The sequence below is a fragment of the Populus euphratica genome, unplaced genomic scaffold (genome assembly GCF_000495115.2).
Source record: "Populus euphratica unplaced genomic scaffold, PopEup_1.0 scaffold5.1, whole genome shotgun sequence".
Lineage (NCBI taxonomy): Eukaryota > Viridiplantae > Streptophyta > Magnoliopsida > Malpighiales > Salicaceae > Populus > Populus euphratica.
In genome coordinates this window covers 5,122,813-5,142,691 of record NW_011499848.1, presented here as the reverse complement: position 1 = coordinate 5,142,691, position 19,879 = coordinate 5,122,813, and the positions used below count along the sequence as shown (strand labels likewise).

Sequence of the window (19,879 nt, the reverse complement as noted above, 5' to 3'; positions counted from 1 at the left end):
ATCTTTTAATTTTTCATTTTAAACCCTGTAAAAATTAAATTAAAAGCCAAAGGGCCAAAATTAGGTTATGACAAATTTTATAATAATTTTTGTTATTTAATTTTAAAAAACATTATAAACTAAATATATTTACAATTTTTTCAGTTGAAATAAAAAAAAACTTAAATTATTTTACAAAAATTATATCAAAATAACCTAGTTACATTTTACATATGAATGTTGGACTAACAGCGTCGAGCAATCGCCAGTAGTAACGAAATGTTTTTCACGTAGCGAATTGCTGATAGAATTGTTATAGGAAAGTCCGGACCCCCGGGCTGTGAAAAACAAAACTTTTAATAAAATAAACATTCCATAAAAGTAATCACGATGGATTTAGTTATTCTTTAAAATATTTTTATTCATAAATATAAATAAAATTTATTTATTTACTTTCAATATAATATTTTTTATTTTTAAAAATTATTTTTATACTAGTCCATCAAAATAATTTAAAAATAAATAAATTTGAAATTTTTAAAAACACCATTAATATCACATTCATATTCTCGGTCCCTTACTTTCGAGACATTGAACCCGTACGGTGAGGACCATCAGGGGACCGTCGGCAACACTACTCTGATATAATGCAGTCTACTCAGCCGCCTCCGTAGAGTACGCACAGCTCGTGCCATCAATATTTACAGTTCGTATTCCATTTCCAACCATGTCCTCCTCGTAAACGGAGAGACACCGGAGACAGACATTTGTTATTTTAATGTAATATAATGTTTGCTTCGTCCGTATATCTTGTTTTATTCCACGAGAGCTCCAAACAGGAGTTGGATTACACCGTAGAAGTAGCTCTTCATGCCAGAAAATTATAGTAGAAACTAGTCAGGTGCCTCACAGCATGGAGGGCCGAATCTGATTTTATTAACATTAAAAAATATATAAAATTTCAGACAATGATAGTATTTTTAAAGAAGTGAAAAAAAATACATATCATTGGGATTTAAATAGGTTTAATAATCTTAGTTAATTTAATATTATAATAAAAAAATCAATGAAAGTTACAAAAAAAACCAATAACTAATTGAAAAAAAAACATTTGTTAATATTATAAAAATATACCCTCTAAATATTCTTAAAACGTCTCAATAATCTTATTTGATAACAAAACAAAATTGAACGAGAACGAGATAACTTCATAAATAAAAAAAATAAAAAAATAAAAATTGAATTTCAATTACTAGCAAATCAAAAGTTGAAGAAGGAACCAGAAATAAAATGAACTTTAAAGAAGTATAAAAAAACTTGACTCGGGTCAGTAAACCAAATTCACAATCTAATAATGAGATAGGGTAATCTTGCATATAAAATTTTTAATAAAATAATTGAGGTCGTTAAAGGAGCAACTAGAAATAAAATCAACTTTAGAAAAGTATAAAGAGACTTGACTCGAGTCAATAAGCTGAATTTAATAACCTCATACATAAGAAATTTAATAAAATAATACAAGTCAACTATCAAGCAAACTAAACAGTAAAATGTGAAACTAAAAAAGGATCAATTTAAAAATAAGGCCTAAAAAACCAAAATTAAATCATAATATTTTTCAAAACTTGTAACTAGGTCACAAGACTTGCATTACTCTGTGAAAGCAAACATGAAAAAAATCATCAAGTAAAATTCCTTACCATCCAACTTTTTTCTAGAAAAACTAACAAATAATAATTAAAACAATAAAGACCAAATATGGTATGGAAACTAAATGAAATGAATTAATCAGGGACTAGTTTAAAAAATAAAATAAATCAAGAAAGTGATAAAAAATAGCAACCAAATGAATGATAATCAAATTGAATAAAAAAAAAAGATAAAATAATGAGGGAGTAATTGAAAAAAAAAATCATCAAGGAAAGGATTGAAAAAAAAATAATAAAAAGGAAAGAAGATCAAATTGGGTACAAAATTTAAAGAAATAAAATGCTAACTAGAGAAATTAAAAAGAAAAATTAGCTTCAACAAAGTATTACAAGCAAATCAAATAGCAATAAAACAGAGACAAAAACTTATACAAATACAAATTGACAGGACATGTTCAATTCTTAGAGGGGCCGGTGTGAAATCCAAGATAAGAAGAGCGAGAAGAATTCGGGTCATAAGGTTAAAATAATATAATAAAAATAAAATAAAAAACAGTAAAATCCCTAATAAATCTAATACTAAATGATAGAATTAGAAAAAAATAACAAAAAAAAATACAAGTTAACCATAAAAAAGCATCACCTGGTAATGAGACCGGGATCACCTTTATCCAAAAACAATTATGGAGCTCAATTCCCAACTAACATAATATTGAATGTTAAAATCAAGAAAAAAAATATTTTTTTAAATAACAATTAGAAAAATAATAACCATATTTGATATGAAAAGCACATAAAACCCACTTCGTTATGTTATAAAGATTCAAATGTGAGGATAAAGGAGATGATAAAATGTCACACATATTACATCAACCACCATAGTGCAGCATGCAACGTTGTTCCATGGAGAGGACACTAAGATGCTTTGAAAGTTGCTCTGGAATCACGATTTTGGCCACCAAATGGTGACACATGCATCATCTAAAAGCACTGACACTGTTCATCCAATTATTTTTCTTGTTTCATGTGCCTTCTTTATCAAACCAGTTTAGTGTCTCTGATGACATCCAATAACTACCAAATGACCACGTATAAATGATAAAAGAGCACTTAAATTAAAGATAGTTGTTTTTAATTTTGAAAGGTAATGAAGAAACTTGTATAAAAATAAAATCAAAGACTTAAAAGCATCTAAACCCAAGCGAAATTTTGTTTATTTTTCAATAGAAATTAAATAATCACATTGTAAAAAAAAAACACAAAGTTACCATCTAACACCTTCCTTCAAAATGATGACCAATATGCCAAATAAAAAATATCACCACACCCTTTGAATAAATTGAAGGTAATACTTTTTCGGCTAAAATCAGTCTTTCAATATGTATTCATAAAGTTTAAGTGAAAGGCTATGACTTTTAGTTTATTGTAGTTAATTAACTGGAGAACTTTAATTTCAATTTCTCCTACAGTTTTAAAACCCGGACCGGCCAGTCGGGTCAGCCCGGGACTCTGTTGAACTAGGTCTAGGACCAGTCTAGGTCTAAGTAAAAACCCGCTGGGGAGTTGGCCTGACAAAACTCGATCGACCCAGCAAGCTAACTCAGAACCCGGGCAAACCCAGCTGAGACCTGACTCCTTTATATATATATATATATATATATATATATATATATATATATATATATATATGGATGTGAAACAACGTAATTTTTTGCTCTCATTTTCTATTTCTATATTTTCTCATAAACCAAACTGAGGATATCAAATAGAGCAAAGGATTTCAAGGTAAATCAAGAAATATTAAAGTACCAATCATTTAATAAAAAGATATCTTCGCACCAAGAGAAAGAAATTATAAAGCCTTTGAATTTCAATTCAAAGAAAACGAAAAGAAGAAAAAATCATAATTTTAAACAGGTGTAAAAAACATATAAAATCTCTTTTTAAGCATTAAAAACTTTGTTTCTTATGAAAAAATCATTTTCTTGGAATATCTAGGAAGATATTGCCTCTCCAGATTCGTTCATAACGTTCCTATCATCCGTGTATCCACTCAATAAGAGAGCTCACCTCAACTGCCATATTCACAAAAAAGAGCTCATTTTTCTTCTTCTTCACACCAGCAACTAGAGACACAAAGAGAGAGTGGGTGATTTGTGTATATAAGAGGGGAGTTGAAATATAAATGAAAAGATAAATATATGCCACGTTATGAAAAGCTAGAAAAGTGGTTAGTGTTGATTATTACAGTGTGAATTTTGAATTTTCCAATACTCTTTTCATTAATTGTTTTAATTTAATTTAATTAAAGTGGTATACGGATGGAGCTGGGGAAGAGAATTCAAAGAAAGGGAGGCGCCTAAATAAATGCTAGCATTTAATGCTTTGATTTAATACTGACATACTAAATGAGGTTTTGTGGAGGGTGAGGATGCTTTCTGTAGACCTCTGGTTTAATAAATGACATATAAAAAGAATAAGCTTTGAATTTTTTTTGAATTTTGCAAGTTTTGAATCAATTTGCTCTTTTTTTTCCAGGTGAACCCCTTTAACCTGTGACCCAGTCATTAGATCGAGTCGACTACCGAGTCAGGTTTTAAAACTATGATATGGTGTTATAGTATCTACTACTCCAACCAAACCAAGACAACAAATAATAAAAATTCAGCAGCTTCTGGGAGGAGAAATCATAATTTTGAAATCTTTTTTGTCCTATCTAAATTGAATTAAATTGATGTTATATTATTTTTTATCATCTTTTTATATATATATATATATATTTTTTGTTGTTTGATTCAATTAGGCTAGCCCTTGACAATTTTTTCTATCTCAATGATTGTTTTTAATCTATGAATAATCTGTCATGTTACAAATAATTTTTAATTTTACCACCCATGATTTTTTAATTTTTCAAGTTTGATTGTAATTTTTTTAATTGTATTTTTTTATATATATGATAATTGTTTTTTAGATTTCATCCTCATTGGATTTTTTCATGTTTTTTACTTATTTTTTTTGAAAAAAATTGTTTGGCCTACAACAACACGTTGGAAACATACCTAGTATATTGTAATCAATACTAGTCTAGCATTTACAAAAACATTTTTTATCATGCCCGCTCTATATTCACAATACACGGGCACCTAACTCCTTTTCTTTTAAAGTGTATTTATTTTTGTATTCAAAAAATATTTTTAATTTTTTTTAAAATTTTTCCTATGAGTACGAATGAAAAAATATTTTTAATTTTTTTTAAAATTTGTCCTATGAGTACGAATATTTTTGCACAAGGATTAAAAATTTTGTTAAAATTAACAAGGAAAAAAAAAACTAAAGGGGTGCCTAATTTACTACCACCAAGCTCGTAAACTACAATTCACTAAAAAAATGTTTTGTGTTTAGTTTTTTATTTATTTCACTTTTCAAATTTTATTTTCTAAATTTTATCATTTATTATTAGGTTGTTTTGAGGATTATTCTTCATGCTACTCGTCATTAGCCTTGCTTAATAAAACAATGGCTTGTAAACGAGCCTTTATTTAAAAAAAAATTAATAGGGCAAACGACATGAGTATATATATATAAGAAAATGATGTTTCACCTGTGTTAGCAGATGTCGTGTCATTTTATCAACCCAAGATTGGGCTACTATGGTGGTTGGAAAAACAAGGTTCTTTGTTTTCCATCTAAAATCCTATTTTCAACCTATTTTTTATCCAAAACACTTATAAAATACTCTAAAGATCTTGTTAAACCAATTCATGACTACTAAAAAATTAATAAGACCTCTCAAGAATCCACAATTCACTCTAAAAAAAAAATCTTATTGAGCTCAAATATGTTTTTTAGGTGTTTTAAATGTAAACAAACACATAAAAGCAAATCCCCTCATCATATGGAATTTTTTAACACAAAAATTAATTGTTTGGTGGTTAGAATAATTTCCATTGATCACTTTCTCTCTTTAAATTAGAATTCGACAATTCCTTCTCTCTCCTCCCAACCAAAAAAATTAAAAAAATAAATTTAGATACTCCAACCAAAAAAATTAAAAAAATAAATTTAAATACTAAAATAAAAAAATAAAAAAATAAAAAAATAAATTTAGATACTAAAATATATTGTCTTCAAATTCAAGAGACTAATCACCTAATAACTTAAAAATATGGGAAGATTGAAATGAATGCTTCGATAAAACTTACTTGAAATTTTCACTTCAATCTCTTATTTTTCAATTCAACCCTTCATTCAAAGAATTAAAAAATATAATTAGAAGATAGTTTGAGTTTTAGAAGACCAAATCATGTAAAATAAAAATTTAATGATCAAAGTGAAAATTACAAGAAAATATACTATTTCAATCTAAAATATACTGTAAAAAAATACACAATATTTGAAGCACAGTAAAATACTGATGCGTTTAGTTTTGTTTGTAATAATGTACAATTTTCTTTTTCAATAGCTTGGATTTTTTTTGTTTTTGCCGGATGTTCTTGGAATATTTTAAACGTGGTGTCACGCGAGGCCATTATTAACAGAAAAGGAGACATGAGAGTTGAGGGATGATTGGATAGGGGTCCCAATAAAGGACACGCGGCAATTACATCGTGGACACAATTTATTCCAGGGGCAGCAGTAAAAAGCTTCACGTGCTCGTAAAACGGTTGAAAAATCACGTGGAAAAAAAGAGAATATTGTGATGATACCTGACACTTTCCATATAATAAAAGAATCTAAATCAATGAAAAAGCAAACTATTATAAATCATTAAATTTTTTTTTTTAATTTTTCTCCATCGATCTGTCCGGCCACTGACGATTGGATTTAATAATTATGGTTTTACGGTACCTTCGCTGCAAAGTACACACAAAAGGGAACACGTGCTATTAACCACAAAAAAATGTATTTTTAAATGCATTTATGGTAGATATAATTATTTTAAAATATAAATTATATCTTATAAAAATACAATATATATATAAAACAACCTCTACCAAAGTGAAACCCCCTTATACAAATGCTGAGTTGATTTGTCCACGCGGCTGTGACTGCGGTTGAAATAAAACACAATAAATATATATTTGATTATATAAAAAATATTATTAACTATTTATAAGTCCCACTTTTTACTGCGTTGCAAACTCGATAATCACGAAGCAATAAAAAACTACTTTTGTTTCAATAGTAAACAATAGGAAATACATTTACACACTGTGCATGCTAATTAATTAGCATGCACAATGTAACTTGCATACACTGTACACTGTATACATATTACATTGTTCATGCCAAGTGCATGTAACTTGCACTGTATACATGTTATATTATTCATGCTAATTAATTAACATGAACAGTATAATATGCATTCAGTTCCGATTCAAAACTTAAAATACATAAAGTCATATTCAACATAGTAAAATAAAAATTATTTTAAATTTTTTAATTATTCTTTATTCAAAAAACTAGTGTTTAACATTATTTAATGATACTACATAAATTAGACAAAGATCACTTGATAAAATAGTATTTGCAGAATTTAATCGCAATCCCAATTTCGTTCTTGATTATATTTTACTTTATGTTATTGCGTGCTTAAAAAATTAAAAAAACTGTAGTTCTTATCGAATATATTTTAATGGAATAACAAAAAATATTTTATATAAATATTATTTATTTTACAATATAATAACAAAAGTTAAATCTACAATATTTAAATTAAAAATTATTAATATTAATATATATTTTTTTAAAAATTATTTTATAACCTTAATTTCAAAAACATTATTAACCAAACACATTAAATTATTTTTTTTCAACCATAATTTTAACCACACACTTATTTTTTCAAATTAATTTTAATTAAAAATATATTATATAAAATAATTATTTTTAACTCATAACTATAACAGTTACTGCAGTACAGAGACATTTGCTGTTCTAGTTCATGAACACTTGTGAGTTGTAAGCATTGGAGGCTAACCATCTCACCTTCTCCCTTAAATACATGTCCTCCAGCTAGCCGCATAAAGTGAGTGCAATCAGTCATGGCGGCTTCTGTTTTACTGCTCTCAAGTCGCATTACAGCTCAAAACCCGTCCTCCAAACTGGATCTTGATGGTGGGTTTTCAAGGAAAAGCTCTGGTTCTGTACATTTTTTAAGGCCCTCTATTTGGGAGAACAACAATGCTGTTAAGGTCTCCTGTGCCATTAGCAAAGATAATGGGAATGCAGTGTCTGTTGCTGATTCCGTGCCTACCGTGACTCGCTCCAAGTCAGTCTTTAACTCTAACTCAAGCTCCATTTTTGTGATCTTTCAATTTTTGTTTCTCTTTTGTTCTGGCTTTGTTTTGCTCCTTCATGTCAAGATTATTATTATTATTATTTTTTGGGGGGGTCTATGTTTGTGTTCCTGTGGTTACATATATAAAGAAGTTCCCTTTTCAATTGGGTTTCCGTTGAAATTGAAAGGGCTGTCGTTTTTCCCTTGTTTTGTCTCTTCATTTGTTGAATTTAGTGGGGTCATGTTCTCTATCGGATTAAAAATGGTAATTTAATCAATATTAATCTCCTTTGTGCTTTAAGTGTTTAAGTCGTTCATTCTTGCTTTGCTGGCACTATACTTTATTATTGGAATTTGATTTGCTTATTTTGGGCGGGAGTAGTAGCTACTGATCACTAGACCAATCCAGTTCTTCATTTCTTTTTATACCAAGAAATTAGAAGCTCGATGGCTGGGCAGCTATTTGATAATATAGCTTAGATAATCCAAGATCGATGGAACCTTAAATCATGAATTAACAAGTCTATTTTCAGGATGCAACGGCACACAATTTCAGTGTTCGTGGGTGATGAAATCGGTATAATAAATCGGATTGCAGGGGTCTTTGCTAGAAGAGGTTACAGCATCGAATCCCTTGCTGTTGGTTTGAACAAGGATAAGGCTCTCTTTACCATAGTTGTCTGTGGAACTGAAGAAGTCTTGCGGCAAGTTGTAGAACAGCTTAACAAGCTTGTGACTGTCATAAAGGTTAAGACTCATCCATATGAACTTCCAAGTATCTTTGCTTAACAAGGCAAACTCACGCAGACGGAAACAGGAAACAACAATCACGAAGAAGGGCAAAATTAGCTAAATTTCGCACTTTATTAGTGAGTGAATATATTTTTTCTAACGAGGTTTATAGTTTTTTAAATAAGCCACCTTGTAAAAAAATCATAATCTTAATTTGAAAAAGGAAAGAAGATATAAAACTTAAAATTTAAAAAGAAAAAGAAAAAATATCGAAAATGGTCGCAGGAGCATTTTTCAAATCTAATTCGAGGCTTTTCTGGAACTCTGAATGGTAATAGCAAGCCGAACTCATGTAAAACCGAACCTCTAAAATTATCCAAAAATCTGAGCTAATTTAATAAATCTTTTATTGTTAGATTATTTATTTTAAATGAATATGCCTTTTCTTGAATTTAACTATACCTGACTGGCACGTAAAAACCCCGGGCTAACGATTCAACTATCAAATTCTTCGGACCCACCTACGTCACAAAATTTGGCAAAAACCCACAAAGAATTTTTATTGCCTGTCCCTTGCATTTGTTCTTCCCTAACAAACACGTTCTACTTTTTAGCCTAGCACACTGATAATTCTGATTGGATTCATCAGGTGGAAGATATCTCCAGGGACCCTCAAGTGGAACGTGAACTGATGCTCATAAAACTCAATGCTAATCCAAGTACTCGTGCTGAGGTAATAATGCGGTATTTAGTTTTAGCTATGTACACAAATTGTACATTACTCAAAGTCTGTTTGATGTTATATTTCTTTGATGACTTCTCCAATGCAAACAAGCTAAGCAACTGAATTAACTAGTTCTCTTTGAGCATGTAGTTCTCCATGGTGTTAAAGTTCAAAGATCATTTGTTTTATTAGTCACCGCGCTTTCAGGTAGCTGATCTCTTTTTATTTGCTTCGAACTTCAGATCATGTGGTTAGTGGACATCTTCAGAGCCACAATTGTTGATATCTCAGAACATTCACTTACTATCGAGGTGACTTTGATAGGATGCTTTACCATTTTGCAATTTTTTCCTTGTTTTACATCCCATGGCTACGATGCTCAATGTTGATTTGAACTAGTGATTAGAGTTGGAGATCAGATGGTGATGGTCTAGCTAGATGCCTCGACGCTTAGGCATTTATGCACAGGGTAAATTTTGTCAAGGCTTTGTTGGGGATTTCAGTCGTATAGTATCTAATTTGAGAAACCTGTCTGATATAAAATTCTAGGCACTTTAGACGGGCAATGATAAATTTGTCAAAGACTTTGTGGGGCAGAAGCCTTCTGTGCAAGAAACTTAAAAGATCAAAGTTAGAAACAATGTTAAGAAAAACTTCTTGCTGTTCTATAGCTACTCTGGAGTCCAAGCCTGTTTAGCTTGTTTCCATGTATTTTGCATCTTCTTATTAGCTACATGAGATTGTGGTTTGACTGGTCGGTGTAAAATAATTAGAAGTGCAAATCACAGAACAATTACTTTATGCGGTTTGCCTGAGGGCAAGCTAATGTCTACTTAAAACATGTTCTTGTTTATACTTTTTAGGGCTGAGATTGTGGTCTGCTTATATTATCTTCATGTCTCAGGTCACTGGTGACCCTGGGAAGATGGCTGCTGTTCAAAGGAACTTAAGCAAGTTTGGAATCAAAGAACTTGCCAGAACGGGAAAGGTACAATGCCTGTTTCTTTGTCTTAGAGAGTAATATAAAATTATTCTTGGGACCTCACCTAACAGATTAAACTAATATCTACTTAAAACATGCAGCTCTTTCCCGCACAACTTCAAATCTAAAATTGTCTCCAAGCATATTCAAACTCTGGAATTCCTTTCTCAAAACAATATTTTACATGTGTAAATGTCTGCAATGTTATTTCACATGTACAAGAAATAGATATTTAAGTTTAACATTGATTATATTAAGATGATTTTTTTCAGCAATGTGGTTTGAATTTCACTCTATTTCTAGATTGCTCTGAGACGGGAAACAATGGGCGAGAAAGCTCCATTTTGGAGTTTTTCTGCAGCTTCTTGTCCTGACCTTGACAGGATTCCATCTGGCGTTGCTGTTGATAGGAATTTTGCTAGCACCCTTGCAGGGAATGGAGACCTATCACTTAATGGCAGCAACACTTCATCCTCAAAGGTATAACTTATTCATTTTACTGCCATTTTTGGGATGTTAATTATGTTACTGAACTCAAAACAGTTGTTGATGTAAGATTGATGGTAAATATGTTGTTAATCTGAAGACAAAATTATATGTTTAATGGGTTCTTAAATTTCAAACAAGTGATATCTGATATCATCAGAGCTCACTGAACTTGTTCATGATTACATATTGCTTGAAGAAAACGTCTAATCTACTCTTTTCACACTTTACCTGCTTGTGTTCCAAGAAGATTGTCCTTTGGATTTATTTTTAAATGACCATGATGATGCTCACATGTAGGTTTGGTAGCCTGTGCTTGGTTAGACGAAATACCAGGTTTACTTGTTTTTTAAGTTTACGAGCTAGTAGACGAGCAAAATTCCATGTAGTTTACTTGTTTTCCACATCACAATTTTTTCCGTATTCCTCCTTTGGTTCATGTATGCTGTGAGTTTTGTATTGGATCATTAGTATGCTAGACTGGATATTTGTTGAATTTTTTGTCTTTTTAATTGAAGGGTGATGTCTATGCCGTGGAGCCTAACGATGATTTCTTGGTAAATCAAGTTCTTGATGCTAACTGGGGTGTACTTTACGATGAAGATGTAAGACCAAGACACTCGTTTGCCTTTCAAAACCTTAAACTTTATTTTTAATCAGTAAACTTAAATTTATTTCGTTAAGAGTTATGAGGTATGTGGATAACTAAAGTGATGATGTTCAAAATATTCAGTTCAAACGTGTTGCAAATTTTTTGAAAGGTCATCTTGACACAGAACTTAATTATGATTCAGATTTTTTACCCTATACCTTTATTTTCAAGTTCTTATCATAGTCAATAGGGAAAGTTATTTTTTATCCTTTGGTTCCATTTTCTGTATCACTAGATATATGAGCTAACATTCACCTGATTTGGCATTTAAAATGAGAAACTCAATTTTCCATCTGGACTGGTAACTTGTTAACAGTGGTTTTAATTGATACACTATAATTGGCGAAGATGGTAAATGGTAGATATATTTGAGTAGCTGCCTCACCTTTCATTCTCATATTTACAGAATTTTGATTGTTTGTTTGATTCAATGTTTCAGTCGAATGGTCTTCGGTCACACACTTTGTCTATGCTTGTGAATAACTGTCCCGGAGTTCTCAATATTCTCACCGGAGTTATATCTCGAAGAGGCTATAACATTCAGGTAAGTATGATCATATTTATCATTCTGTTCATCCTAATTTTGATTATTTAAATGTGTTGTATAGTTCTTTGAACTTAAACCTCTCAGAGTCTTGCTGTGGGGCATGCTGAAAAGGAGGGACTTTCTCGCATTACTACAGTTATTCCTGGAACAGACGAGTCAATTGGCAAGTTGGTTCAGCAACTTCACAAGTTAATAGATTTTCATGAGGTAAGGGGTGGTGACCTTAACATGTGATAAAAACCCTACTTTTGAGCATCTCATTTCAGTAACTACATGATCTCAATAAAAAGGGAAGAAAATGAAAATGAACACTAAGTGGTCTTGAAATCACATGGAAATCGGAATTGCTATTATTTTATGTAGCAATAAGTTTTTTCTGCAGAAGTGTTTGGTAAAAACATGAGAGTTAGATGCACTCCAATCTAATATATGAAACAATATCAGGTTATATATGTCGAGGACCTGGATAACTAAATCTAGAATCTAAAACAATTATATCATATTTCTAGAGGGATGCGATGGTCTACGGGAGGAATCTTTTTGTTAAACAAATTAGTTCACTTCAATAAATCTTATTTTGAAGAATTTTATAATCTTGAAGAACAAAGTTTTATAAGCACTGTTAACCATCCTACCCTTAGTCTATATGTACACTTAATATTAATTTCCCTTTTACCCCTAGAGAGAGATTGGCTAAATTTAGTGAAATATAAGATCCCAACAGATTTCTTTTTTTACAGATTCTGTAAAAAAATTTGTGACATTGTTGAATAATTGATTTCTTTCAATTGTTAAACTTTGCAGTAATGATCTGTTCTTGCAATGGTTTTTGTTATCTTTTGAATGAAATTTCAGTCTAAATTACATAATGGATGACAAAGAAGGTGGTATTTAATTCAGGTTCGCGATATTACTCACTCGCCATTTGCAGAACGAGAATTGACTCTGATAAAGATAGCTGCAAATAGTGCTGCAAGGAGGGATGTTCTTGATATTGCTAGAATATTTCGGGCAAAAGCTGTTGACGTCTCTGATCACACAATTACTCTTGAGGTAAATTTCTTTCTCATTTACCAACCGAATCTCTCATTTAGCATTTTTGTACATCGACACTTAATTGGCTTTCCTTTTTGCAAGACAAACCTCAATCTTACTGTGATGATGATTAAGACATTAATCAATATCAGGATAGGACTTGGCTGGTCCCACCTGTTGTCTAGTAAAACTAAGATTATTTACTGTCTGCGTCAACTTAGGTTGATATATTGATTGAATGTACTCTTCCTAGCTTCTCAACTTATTTTTACAATTTGGTTATTGTGGTGAAGGGTTTCGACAAGCATTAGTTTTTAAGGGCTGGCAAACTGAAGTATCAGTTGGTTTGTCGCTTAAGGTCTTTTGATGAAGGTCTAGGGATGACAAGGAATTGGTGAATGTGTGGTGCTTGAAAGGGTAAGGATGGTGCAGCGGAGATTTAATTAGACTGGTGTTTGGGGTTTTATTTAATGGTGTCCTGACTTGCAAAATTTTTAGAGTAATTGCATCCTCAAATACCATCTCACATCATCCTAGTATTGGAGCAAATCGAGGTATCTGTGCCGGAGATTTTTGTTTTGAAAAATCTCTTTATTTCCATGGAGACTTGGACTATTTTGTATTTCTGGTACCTGAGGCTTACCTGGCTACATGGTTACCCAGGGTTTACCCGCTCCTTGTTGGAACAGTGTATTAGCAACCTACAGTCTCATGTTAGCAACAATCGTGTGAGTCTATCCCACAAATCATGGAGTGACAAGGAAGAATTATGGAGTAATAAGGATGATCATGCTCACAGACATATCAAAGGAAATATGGTTGGTGATAAGGACTTCCAAAGAGTAACAAATTCCTACGTAAATGGTAGTTCAATAGATAAAAGAAACTCCAACAAATTGACAGCTACACTTGATAATCCCCTCAGTATTTAGCTGCTGAATTTATGGAGTTAGAATAGTAATCTTTTCTTTCCTTATTTTGTGCAACAACTAAGAATGTACGAGTCTATATATAACTTCTCTGTCAGTGCAGAGAAGTATTGGGTGTGTGAAAATATACAGACTTCCTTTTCTATAGCAATTCTATTTCTCCTCTCGGCGCAGGTGAAGTTTCCTTGTCATAGAAAAAATGTAAGATCTCTGGGGGCTGTGGCATGAAAAACATGACATTTCGTAGTTCTTGTCTTCCTGGATTTGACTAGTGGAGCAATACCTGCACAACATAGTTATCAAGCCCACCAGAAGCACCGTAATGCTAAAATCAATTCTTGAATGCTGGAGTTCAAATTGGTTGGCTGTTTGTCTCAACTTTTTGTAGTTAAAGAGCTCTGAAGGAATGTGAACTGGGGATGCCAAGATAAATGTCGGCATTAGTCTTGTTACTTGAACAATCTGCTAAAATCAATCAGTTATCAACTTGATATAACACATTACTGGTTACTTGCACTTTCCCGAAAGTTAATCTGGCAACTGAAAGTCCATATCTTTTTGCATTAAAATCAAGTTAGAGTGTTGCTTTAAGGATGCCTTTATTGCACGCTATTCAGGAGCTTCACATTTATTTTTATGACAGTATTAGCCTCTCTCCGTGGTTTATTTCAATCTCCTGTTATTTGTCCTTGCTGTTACTAATGCTCTAGCCATTTGAATCCATTTCAGCTTACAGGAGATTTTAATAAGATGGTTGCTTTGCAGAGAATATTGGAGCCATATGGAATATGTGAGGTATGTCTTCTGATTCTTGCCGAATCTGGTTAATTTCATCAGTCGCTGAAGTTTTCAGATATTTTTTTTCAAGATCGATCTGGTAGTTCCATGTGGACTTGCCTCTTCATAATTATCTAGACTAAAGCTTTTCAATCTGTTGATTTTAAGTTACCACTAGTTCAACATAGTAACAACTATGTTGTCTCGGGAATGTTTGAAGCTGATTTTGTTTCCAGCAATTGTTTCATTGAGGGTGGTTTAGTCTGCAATTGTGTCGGATTTGAAGACACTAGTGATACCATTTAACTTCTTGCCAGAATTCAGTTTCATTAATGAAATGGAATTTCTTATCTTGTTTCCATCTTATCATTTAGAGTCAGTACTTCTTTTCTCTGTTGAAGGTGGCAAGGACTGGGAGGGTAGCATTGGAGCGAGAGTCAGGCGTGGATTCCACACACCTCCGTGGATTTCCTCTTCCATTATAATATTTAAGACTCTTAGTAGGTTCTTGTCAATTTAGATCATCTCAACTAGAGTTTCTTTCCCACTTTGTTATGCAGTTTCCTTTTCTACCGTCTCCTTTTCCAGACAGGGAATGGAAGGAAGAAAATTAAACCAAATCTTCCCACGTCCCGGGGCTGTCGGAGAGCTGATCAACATGCATGTCGGGGCTCAGGTAGAGAGGTTGCTTTAGCTAGGGGAACGAATAATATCATGGTTCTTATTTTACCTCAAGAAAAAAGAACGGTGTGTTCATCGTACATTCGTACTGTTGACTCTTGGTACCATCGAGTTAGAGTAATATACCTTGTGTCAGCGCCTTGAATTAGCAATTACAATGCAGTGAAGAGTAATCGGTTCGGTTAACAATTAAAAAGGGATTTACAAAATAAATAAATAAAAATAAAAAAAGGTGCAAATAGGAAATAGGCGTAGACAGATAAAGAGAGCAGATACATATTTGTGCCTGCTAAATACAAAACCATTGCAGCTGGAAAATGTAATGCATCTTCACGGCCCTTTTACATTAAACTCTATATACATTTCGTTATTTCCGGGAACTACATGTAATGTAAAGCAACTTATTCTCTCAACATTCCAAGAGGCTATTGCACGTTCCATGGGAGCAACGGTCCCTTTCTTTATAGATAAAATAGGGAAACCGTTCATATATTATTGGTATTTCAAATATAGGCGAAAGCAGATGCCTTCTATAATTATATATCACAACTCAAGCATTTTTTTTTTTATTAACGTTGGTGTCCGGGCTAGCTGGCCCACTGAACATCCTGCAAGCCCAGTAAACAGGTAAGATACCGCGGGGTAACAGGCGTACCACACAGAGAGGATCTAATAAAGACATAAAAGAAATAGCTCTTCAGCCCCACTTCTACTGGGAACTCAAATCGAAGTTCGAAAAAAGAAGAGCTGTGTCAATACCACTGAGCCACAACCTAATGGATCTAATAAAGACATAAAGGAAATAGCTCTTCAGCCCCACTTCCACTGGGACTCAAATCAAAGTTCGAAAGGAGCTGCGTCAACACCACTGAGCCACAACCTGACAGGTACAACTCAAGCATTCTTATTATCCTGCGTGATTATGGTTGCGTGGTGGCTCCCAGCTAGCTGGCCTCTGTAAAATGCAATCAAGCCATCTCCAGGTTTCAGTGAAAAAAAGATGGCCTGCACTTAGAAATGAAGGTATTTATGAGAATTTTACTTCTCAGAACCTAACCTGGTTTGAGTTTTGAACTGTAGTGACTAAAGTATTTGGTATTGCCTTTACACTGTGTTTAAAGGTGCTTTTTAACATAAGTTTGAATTGTAAAATCGTTAATTTGATGTTCTTTAGTTGATTTTATATAACTTCAATACGTTGATGCTAAATATATATCTGAAATTTTCTCAATCCAAATGTATTTTTATAAAAATACATGTCACTTGGTCCCAACACTTGTGGATTCCCATTAAAATCAGCTTAATCAGCTTCTAAATATCTCCATTTTGATGCCCTAGGAAACCTGACTTTGTCTTTAACTTGTTCAAGTCCCATGGTTTCTGTCAAACCCAGATATTAAAATCATCAGATAGCCAAAAATTCTTTCGTACACTCCCGATAAGAACCTTTTTCCAAGTTTCAGGTTTTCTACTCTCAGGGTGCTTTAGGACCAGATCTTGCTACCGTGTTCTATAAGAACTCTCACCTAGTCATTAGAAGCTTAAAGAAGCATACAATTCCTAATTACAAATTCATTAGAGACTCGCTTCAATATGATGAGAAGACCATTGCTGCTCTTAAACCTAGTACCGATATTTTACATAGGAACGGTCAATATACCAAGCCACCCAACATCAAGATTTTGCTAGATAATGGAGTGCCTGATCAAATATTGTTTTGGCTCCCTGCTTCATGCCTCAATCACTCGTTCAAATCCGGATACGTTTAAATAGACTGTTGAGGGAGTAGAAGAAAAGGGTTTTGTTCCTTTGAAGTCTCGTTTTGCAGATGTATGTGAATTTGTTACAAGGATGCCCCTAAATTATTGGAACTATACTAAAAAGAAGTTGAATCTTCCTGTCTAAGAACGGGAATTTCAAGAGAGAAGGTTGAAGCAAATATGGTAAAATGAACCTGCAGACAAGTTACTGTCATGGAAATTGATGTTTGCCTCCAAGATGAACCTCAGTGGAAAATGTAACGATGACAATTTAGAACATTCTCTTGTTTTTGCTATTCGAAGAAATTTCTCTTATTGAAAGGCTTTTCTCTAATCAATCTGATCTCCTATCATCAGTCTATTGATTACTGATCCCATACAGCCAATGAATTCAGTTCTTGTCTCATTGTTTTTCAAATCTCATGTTTCAGTTCAAGTCAAAGCCAAGGTAATTTTTCAATTAAAACTTGATATAGATGCAAATGACGATATTACTCTTCCTCATGGTGACAGAGGATCTCCATATTCTGCATTTTTGGGTGCAGGCCAGGCAACAGTACTCGGATGCTTGAAATTACTGAGTAATAAAGTTGCTTATGATACAATATCACTCGGAATAAGAAAAAAAAAAAAGACTAGGAAACCGAAAGGCTTACAGACATACTCCTCAACCAGGTAAGCAAGTTTATCTACGGACTCTCAATATCCAACAAGGAAATTGTCTATGTACGAGGAGCAATGAGCAAGGTTTTATGATAATTGGACAGCGGTATATATAAGGTTGGTGTTTCACCCAAAGCAGGTGCTTCAAATGCTACAAATATAGTGACAAACACTCACACTATGCCTATATGATCACAGCTACAACGTAGAATATATTTTCGCGAGTGCCAATTGATGGCCTCAGACTCTTTTCTATCAATCTTTAACACCTCTGTTATTCATTAAACTTCCTTTGTTTCATCGGCAACTATATGTTCATCTGGGAAATCAGTGTCACCTGTATCAGTTGGCAACATAATATCATCTTCAGTTGTGAAATGGTATCTCTCCCCGATAGCTCTGAGGAGCTGATGCACCTCAAACATTGTTGGTCTCTCCTTAGCATTCTCAACCACACAGTTACAAGCAACTTTAAGAAATTGGTTGAGTTCGTGATCGAATCCATTTCCAAGCAAAGGCTTGTCAATGGAAGTATGAAGAAGTGGACCATCTGTCAGTTGTCTGATCCACTCCACTAAACTTCCCTTGAAGCTTTCAGGGGCATTAGCAACATGAGTGGGCTTTTCACCGGTGATCAACTCCAGGAGAACCACACCAAAGCTATAAACATCCCCCTTGGGCGTTGCAACAAGTGTCCGTAGATATTCAGGAGCAACATAACCCATGTCCCCAAACTCCCCATTGACGAAAGTGCTCAAATGTGTGTCGATTGGGTTCATGAGTCTGGCAAGGCCAAAATCAGATAACTTCGGCTCAAAATCGTTATCCAAGAGTATGCACTTGGAGCTTATGTTCCTGTGGATAATTCGTGGATTGCAGTTATGATGAAGCCATGCTAAACCTCTAGCCGCTCCAATTGCAATTTTGAGCCTCAGGGACCAATCCATGTTCCTGATCTCAGGTTCCACTGGGTGCAGTTTATCATAAAGGGTCCCATTTTCCATGAATTTACACCCCAAAAATCTCTCCCTCTTTGCCACACAAAAGCCCAGCAGCGGGACCAAATTTCGGTGTTTCACATTCCCAAGTGTCTTCATCTCTGATACGAACTCTTTCTCTAAACGCTGAGAGTCTTGCAATCTCTTAACCATAAGGAAGCAACCATCAGAAATCACTGCCTTGTACATTGGTCCTGTTCTTCCTGCTCCAATGATGTTGTTATTACTGAAGTCGTTGGTTGCCTTCATGAGATCACTCAATCTCATTTTTGAAACCGATTTCTCAAACATGGAAACCTGTTGATAACAGAATCTTTGCTGTTAGATATTTTGTTGCGTCAAATAAAAAATGAAATCATTGATGAGTTAACATGACCAGAAAAAAGAAACAGAAATTCAATTCCTATGCAAGAAAAAAACACAGTATATCCATTGAACATGATGAGTTAGATAGCTTGCCTTGATGCCTTTGGTTCCCTTGATGCTCTTTGCCCATCTGTTACCTTCAGGATCCTCCGCCTTCCTCTTAGCTGCTCCGCGAGACAAGTAGAACAGAAAGACACCAACAATAATTGACGTAAATGTTATCCCGCCAGCGGCTGATGCAGCAATTACTCCAACATGGGATTTCCCCGCGACAGCTGGACAGGGATTCAATGGCTTTCCACAGAGGTCCAGATTATTTGCAAAGCTATAAGCTGGGATGTTATTACGGATAAATGCAGGGATCGGCCCTGATAGAAGATTGTTGGTAACCGTAAATACCTTGATCCGATCAAGCAGGCCAAATTCCAGCGGAATCTTGCCTGTTAGCCGGTTGTTGTCAAGTTTGAGATCATTCAAGAAACTACAACTTGAAAGATTTGTTGGAATTCCACCCGAAAAATTGTTGAATGAAAGATCAAGGTTTGTAATAAAGGGGATAAGCTTTGAGATATTATCAGGGATTGAGCCAGATAGCTTGTTGTGCGAAAGATCCAAGCCAGTCAAGCTTGTGCAATTCTG

General features: G+C 33.5%; 2 protein-coding genes across 6 annotated transcripts in view; one reads left to right on the top strand and one right to left on the bottom strand.

Moving 5' to 3' along the window:
* The first annotated feature begins 7,599 nt into the window (after window positions 1-7,599).
* Window positions 7,600-15,605, top strand: LOC105118431 (acetolactate synthase small subunit 1, chloroplastic-like). Of its 5 annotated transcripts, XM_011016401.1 has the most exons (13): window positions 7,600-7,899; window positions 8,442-8,655; window positions 9,290-9,373; window positions 9,607-9,675; window positions 10,269-10,352; window positions 10,650-10,826; window positions 11,351-11,437; window positions 11,924-12,028; window positions 12,116-12,238; window positions 12,932-13,084; window positions 14,725-14,790; window positions 15,174-15,272; window positions 15,361-15,605. In XM_011016401.1, the coding sequence occupies exons 1-12, from the start codon at window positions 7,673-7,675 to the stop codon at window positions 15,255-15,257; spliced, it is 1,473 nt and encodes a 490-aa protein (XP_011014703.1). In that variant the 5' UTR covers window positions 7,600-7,672; the 3' UTR covers window positions 15,258-15,272; window positions 15,361-15,605. The 5 variants fall into 5 exon arrangements, with proteins under 5 accessions (XP_011014703.1, XP_011014695.1, XP_011014712.1 ...); XM_011016393.1 differs by having other exon boundaries at window positions 15,174-15,605; XM_011016410.1 differs by lacking the exon at window positions 9,607-9,675 and having other exon boundaries at window positions 15,174-15,605.
* Window positions 15,606-18,157: 2,552 nt separating this feature from the next.
* LOC105119477 (probably inactive leucine-rich repeat receptor-like protein kinase At5g48380) overlaps window positions 18,158-19,879 on the bottom strand; it is an 11,206-nt gene continuing 9,484 nt past the window's right edge. Inside the window, exons 2-3 of the mRNA XM_011017624.1 lie at window positions 19,334-19,876; window positions 18,158-19,171 (exon numbers count right to left, since the gene is read on the bottom strand). Of these exons, the coding sequence (XP_011015926.1) occupies window positions 18,158-19,171; window positions 19,334-19,876 (1,557 nt within the window). The remainder of the gene's footprint in view (window positions 19,172-19,333; window positions 19,877-19,879) is intronic.

Bases quoted from the DNA above. Each gene is read 5' to 3' on its own strand.
- LOC105118431 (XM_011016401.1), top strand. From the start codon at position 7,673: ATGGCGGCTTCTGTTTTACTGCTCTCAAGTCGCATTACAGCTCAAAAC. The intron at 8,656-9,289 runs GTTAAGACTCAT...TGGATTCATCAG, and splicing joins AGCTTGTGACTGTCATAAAG to GTGGAAGATATCTCCAGGGA. The intron at 12,239-12,931 runs GTAAGGGGTGGT...TATTTAATTCAG, and splicing joins AGTTAATAGATTTTCATGAG to GTTCGCGATATTACTCACTC.